At 35.5% G+C, this 5,878-nt stretch overlaps 2 protein-coding genes across 2 annotated transcripts; one reads left to right on the top strand and one right to left on the bottom strand.

Annotated features, from left to right (window-relative positions):
- Window positions 1–1,808: 1,808 nt before the first annotated feature.
- On the bottom strand, window positions 1,809–2,427 carry LOC125504228 (beta-hexosaminidase subunit beta-like). The gene is made up of 2 exons (XM_048665917.1): window positions 2,135–2,427; window positions 1,809–2,086 (listed from the first exon to the last, which is right to left on the bottom strand). The coding sequence occupies exons 1-2, from the start codon at window positions 2,295–2,297 to the stop codon at window positions 1,869–1,871; spliced, it is 381 nt and encodes a 126-aa protein (XP_048521874.1). The 5' UTR covers window positions 2,298–2,427; the 3' UTR covers window positions 1,809–1,868.
- Window positions 2,428–2,542: 115 nt separating this feature from the next.
- Window positions 2,543–3,677, top strand: LOC109541298 (protein DPCD). The gene is made up of 3 exons (XM_019910120.2): window positions 2,543–3,017; window positions 3,134–3,370; window positions 3,441–3,677. Exons 1-3 carry the CDS (start codon window positions 2,757–2,759, stop codon window positions 3,549–3,551), a joined length of 609 nt encoding a protein of 202 aa, XP_019765679.2. The 5' UTR covers window positions 2,543–2,756; the 3' UTR covers window positions 3,552–3,677.
- Window positions 3,678–5,878: the final 2,201 nt, after the last annotated feature.

Genomic DNA, 5,878 nt, shown 5'->3' with positions numbered 1-5,878 from the left:
TTTGCGGAGCGGCTTTAGACAAATTATCCATGTGTAGTAGGCAATCAGTTATACCACAGACTGGTTATACAATAACGCGTAACAGCGGCGTTGAACTCTAGTGCTGGGAACAAAAAGTAACTAATCGCTATAAGATTCTCGTTACTCATCAGTATCAGAAGTAACGAATACCGAACCAACCTACCAAAAGAGTATTCAAGTAATCAGTAATCGTTCTCGGAGAATCAAGTCACCCATCCTAACCTTCGACTCCAAAGCCCAATACTCTACTCGTACTCGCTCAGACTAACTGGTAATCAATACCAGTAATCAGTACGAGTACCCAATCCCTATACCCATGATACAAGGAATATAAAGTATGATCTTGCGCATCAGCTGTGTCCATCTGACAGTCTGCGTGACGTCACACTGAGAGTGAAATCTGTTACAAACCGTTTGAGCTTAGTACCAGAGACAAGGGGCCAGAACCAAGGATTATTTCTTGTCTCTGCTTAGTGCTTTTTAAACAAATGTTGTGGTATTTAGGTACTTATTCATATGAAAACAAGTAGTGGCTAGTCTCTAGCTAATAGTCAATGAACTGTATACAGGTACTTTAGTATGGAGTTCATTGCTAGTAGTACTGTACAACTAACTACATGCGGCTTCTCTAATGCCTTTCTTTAAGTCATAAGATATCTGAGAATAATGGAACTTGCTTTGCTAGATGTAAATACTATAAGGGTGAAACTACAAACCGCCACAGCATAGTAATTCTTCTTCATACTTGTCGCCTGATGAGGGGTAGCTGTACATTTCCCGTAAATAAAATTTTCTCAGGTGTCTACTAGTGTAATAATTTTCTCTTTGTAATAATTGTTTTGGGTTATTTTAAAAAATAATTTCCATGAAACCGACTTTATGCTTTATGACATGCTTTTCTGCCTATTCTAGTATTTTTAACTTTTTGTTTATGTATCTCTTACATTTTTTCACCAAAATATGCATAATCCTACAGTTGGAAACCACTAAATTTTCTTGATCATAGAGTATTCTGTATGTTCTTGATGCTCTAAAAATAACAGAAATGATAAAGTTAAATCGCTAATTTCAGAGCTGCTCAGCTAAAGATCTTACCTAAACTATTTGAAATGTTTTAAACCATGTACCACACCAATACATTGTCTTGGCACATATAACAAACATGTTAAAGGCACACAAGACCGGAAACTACAAGCATACCCACGTAAAAAGTACGTTCTTTGAATTTAAAAAAACTGACCTACAGCAACAGTGCTAATGTCATGACCACATCACTAATGACGTTGTAAGGGAACCGCTTCAAACCCTCTGGGACGGCACTGTTAACAGAATGCGTGAAAAGTTGCGCGAAATCGGTATCATTTAAGAGAAACCCACCCTGGATGGGCAATTTTACATCAAAATCGTTGAGCGATCGGGGTCTGATCCGAACGATTTGGGTTCATTTTTCTATTGAAACTATTATGCCCATAATGTATATGCGTGTGATGTTTTCTACATTTTAAACATCGGACTGGATTGTGGTAGTTTCAATGAACTGGCTTGATTTCATTAATTGGGACTCAGATTAAAATACATTCCTGGAACATGTAAAAAATGGCGAATTTTGATATCCGCAGCTTTGCTTAGTTCTGTTACGTTATTAGATAATTTGTAAAAATGTGCTTTGTGTTAATTTCCATTTCCTCACTTCTTTCGCTCAAAACGCAAATCCCGAGCAATTAAGAGGCGATTTTCATATAGGCTTAACTTTAATCATTAGGAGACTGGTTTTTAATACACTGTTGGACGTTTTTTGTTTTTAATGAATACTGGAGCAAAAACTGGGTGGAAATTGGCAAATTTTTTTACAGGCAAAATCCTGCAGCTGTTGGGGGCTGCCCCGGTATGCCTCCGGCATTCATCCTGCAAACGTGCTCTTCCAACCTTCTGGCAACTTCGTCTAGATCAGGCTCAGCAGCATCATAAGCAGACCACAATTTCTCAGCAGGAGCGAACGCTCTGGGGAAAATCCTCTGAACTACGTTGTAGTCGTTAACGACTTCGGACCACATGCATGCTTCTCCTAAGAGACACTTTTTCATTAACTGCTAGAAACTTCCGCCTCAATTACCTCCAAGTAGCAGGCTGACTTGTTCGGGAGTGCCCCCGAAATTTGTCGGTTCGCACTGGTAGAACTTCTCCCAATCGCCTCCAGTACTGAGATGATCCAAGTACCAGCAGGCCGAAAGAAGAGCCTTTTTTCCCGCTTTGGTCACCTGAACAAATCGCCGCATTATTTAACATTGAAAACGGGCAGAAATCTTGAAAAAAACCCGCGTGAGCGCACTTCAATCAATCAGTTTCGCGATTAACATCGGCGAATAGCTCGAGCCCGCAAACAGCTTTGGATATTTTAAGCTTGTTAATGATTAAACAGATGGCAAGAAATATTGCGAATGATTAGCAGTGATTTAGTTTGAATTTTTTGCTGCTCACACTGTTGCACTAAAGGCGCATCACTAATGGCGTGTATTTAAAATTAAAGTAAAAGTAGAAGAAAAGGAAACTTAACCACAAAACGTTGCATTGTTTATATTTTTGATCTTGCCGGTTTCAATAGCAACGAAATTGTTTCTAGCAACTTCATTGTTTGTTAAATCAATGACGCTAGCTAAGAATTTTAAAATACTTATGTTACATTTAGACTTGGTAACTTTTCTTGTCGCTTAAATTGCCTTAGATGCGGTTTGAAGATGAACAACTGGTTTAGTAAGCTGCAGAAAGCAAAAAAGTCTTGCATTATCGACAGAAATTCAAGAAAAGTGCATTACGACTTTGAAGACGGCAAGGAATTGGTGGAGCAATACGATTTACTAACAAATTGCGTCACTCGCAGAGCATGGAGGACAAACAATGAATTGAAAGGCGAGGATGCCTGGGATATTGAAGTTGGGGATCCGGAGCCTAAATATGATGCGGAACAGAAATGCATGATTCGTGAAAATTCCACTCAGGTAAATAATAAGAAAGAACTGACTCTTGAAATTGCCTTGCATGTGAAACCATTGTTATTTGTATTTAAGCTTCTAAGGGCCGAATGTACTGCTGCTGATTAACTGCCATTTTTTAGCCGTTTATAACGAGGAGAATTACAAAGATCAATCTTGAGTGGAGAATAAGAAACATGCCATATCCAATCGACGTGTATTCAGTAACTATAGATAAGGGTTCATACTCCTTAATTGTTCGTACTACCAACAAGAAGTATTACAAGGAAATAAATGTACCTGACTTAGAACGACTAGGTATCGAAATGAATCAAGAAAACGTTAACTTTTGCCACAAATTTAATACACTGATAATTACGGTAAGTTCTTTACGTCAGCTATAAAGTTTCCAAACACCATATATACTGTATAATGTTATCTTTATTTCAGTATAAAAAGCCACAAGGTCTACGAGAATTTGAGGCTACCTTATTGGAAGAAATTAAAAAGATTCCTGCTAAAAATTATGACGATGAGATAAACGGCTGCAAGCCAAGTTGAATTACAGTAACATACAAACCACCTACATAGTTCTTGCGTCAATACATTATAACCTAAATGTAAAGATGCTACATCGTTGTACCATTATATTACTTTATACCATTATTAAACTTTGCGTTAATTTAATATTATTTATTTTATTTAATATTATAATTTAATTTAATTTTAAAGGTTCCGTTTACCTTAGCCCCAATTGGGAAACCCTGGTGGCAGGTTTGCTTTATTTCTATAGTTGACATAGACAAAGTAAGGAAAGGAGTATGATAAAAGGTAAGTTCGTCACAGCGTAGCATCAATTTACATCAATTGATTCAACTCACCACTCAAATCATAATTTAAGTGTCACTTGATTTTTTAAATTAAAATCGAGATTTAAGTGTAACCGTTTTTTACAATCTATTCAATTAGGCATCATGTCACGAATGCAATAAAAAATACTCTCAAAAATCGAAAGTGGAACCCGAAGATTATGAGAATTAAGAAAATAGAGGCATATACCTCAGCTATACAGGGTGATTTATGTAGGCAGTGCATTAGAAATTTTCCGACTTATGGTTGTTTTAGAACCTTCAAAATTCGTTTCCGGTCATACCGAGTCGTCCCGAAACGATGTAAAATATATTTATCTCCATTTTAGCTCTGTAGAACAGGGTGTACGAAAACTATTACCTTACTTTCTTATTTTAAATGCAAGTCCCTATTTTTCTAGAATGGTTGGATTTGCCTTCCAATTCGAGTTTGAGCCACCCTAGATTTGTTAACTTATTTTTTATAGTGTCGATGTCAATGTCAATTGTTTAAGGAAAAAATGTCAATAACAGATGTTTACGGAACAAGCTCTATCTAAGGAATGGTTGGTTCTAAATGCAAAGCCCAACAGCGAGGGGCAAGTTGTCTAAATAGTAGCCTTCAAAATGTTCTAAAAAGTTCAAATAGCCTTTACTTACATTGTATATAAGCACATTTTTATCTAGAGTGATCCAAAAAACTGAGTGACGCTATCATTCCTAATAGCACAATAAAAAGTAAATTGCCAAAATTTTGTAAAAAAATTTCACACATATACATTTGAATTGCCAAGTAATGGGAATTGTGTCGATTTACAGGTACAATTTCTTGTAAATTTTGCTTCGTCTGTCYATATGAAATTGTTCAAAAAAGATCGGTTCCTTGCTACCAAGTCATGAGAAATTCACAAAATGTAACCTTTTGAACAAAAACAGTATCTTTCAAATGTTGAACTATGGAAAATATCTATGAATGGAACTTATGTCTGCGAAATATTATAAAACTGGCTGATTGCGACAATCCTGACTCTAACGCAGCTCGTCTTACATACATTGTTGGATATGCGGCGAAAAATCACAAAATAACAATTTCGATMATATCATTACTAACGGAATTATTACTATTTTGATTATTACTTTGCGCGATTGTCGTGACGGAAACATAATTCTTAAARTTGTCTATAATTTGTTTAACAGCATAGGGTGATAGCTTCTGTTCTTGCAGATATCGAATGGAATCATGTTGTTGATATAACTCTAATCACATTCTGAATAAAGAATAAATAATGCAAATAATTTTTGACTCTCTAATTTAAGCGTCTTGTCATGACTCAATTATTCTCAATCGGTAACCCGCTAAACAATTTTTCGTTTCAGAAACGTATATTAAAATCCCGAAACGTTTCAGAAATGTGTATGTTACTGCAAATGTCAGCCCTCAGAAACGTTTCGTTGAAATGTTACTGAAGCGTTGCGCTAGACGTTATTTAAACGTTGCAAATAAATATTTTGTAACATTATACATGGTGTCTCTGAAGAGTGCAAGTATTTTAATTGGTGGTACATAATGGGCCTAGAAGCAGAATTATAGGATTGCCCTGCTTCGAGGACAAAAATATACCACCAGTTAAAATATTTGTACTCATCAAAGAATGACTATGTAGTTTCATGATTCCATAACGTATTCATAAAAATATTTACAAAACATTTTAAGCTAATTTGTTTCAAAATGTTTTAAATTTACAATTCACAGGCTCGAAAAGTTGATGAATAAAACTCAAATGGCATATGTATATATACAATAAAAATTTTGTTAAATAAATGAACAAGAACCAACACAAACACACATAAAATAAAAATAATTTCTAAAACTCAATTATCTCTAAGACTCCAGTCTTCTGTGAGTTGGGTAAATTCTCAGTTTAGAATCATTCATCGTTTTCGACAGCCTCAACCTAAAAGGGATAAAATAATAATACAGCGTTATACAGTCTACAGTTTAAGATGATGTATGGAGTATTCAAAATATTCAATATATAC

This window comes from Dendroctonus ponderosae, unplaced genomic scaffold (assembly GCF_020466585.1).
Source record: "Dendroctonus ponderosae isolate FM_Combo_2020 unplaced genomic scaffold, Dpon_F_20191213v2 Dpon_F_20191213_4, whole genome shotgun sequence".
In the NCBI taxonomy this organism is placed as follows: domain Eukaryota; kingdom Metazoa; phylum Arthropoda; class Insecta; order Coleoptera; family Curculionidae; genus Dendroctonus; species Dendroctonus ponderosae.
The sequence above is the reverse complement of the archived record's forward strand: the minus strand, read 5'-3'. Positions and strand labels throughout refer to the sequence as shown.

Excerpts from the sequence above, each read along its gene's own strand:
- LOC109541298 (XM_019910120.2), top strand. The coding sequence starts at position 2,757 with ATGAACAACTGGTTTAGTAAGCTGCAGAAAGCAAAAAAGTCTTGCATT. Across the intron at positions 3,018-3,133 it reads TTCGTGAAAATTCCACTCAG|CCGTTTATAACGAGGAGAAT; the intron begins GTAAATAATAAG and ends GCCATTTTTTAG. Across the intron at positions 3,371-3,440 it reads TTAATACACTGATAATTACG|TATAAAAAGCCACAAGGTCT; the intron begins GTAAGTTCTTTA and ends TCTTTATTTCAG.
- LOC125504228 (XM_048665917.1), bottom strand. The coding sequence starts at position 2,297 with ATGCGGCGATTTGTTCAGGTGACCAAAGCGGGAAAAAAGGCTCTTCTT. Across the intron at positions 2,087-2,134 it reads AGTCAGCCTGCTACTTGGAG|GAGAAGCATGCATGTGGTCC; the intron begins GTAATTGAGGCG and ends AGTGTCTCTTAG.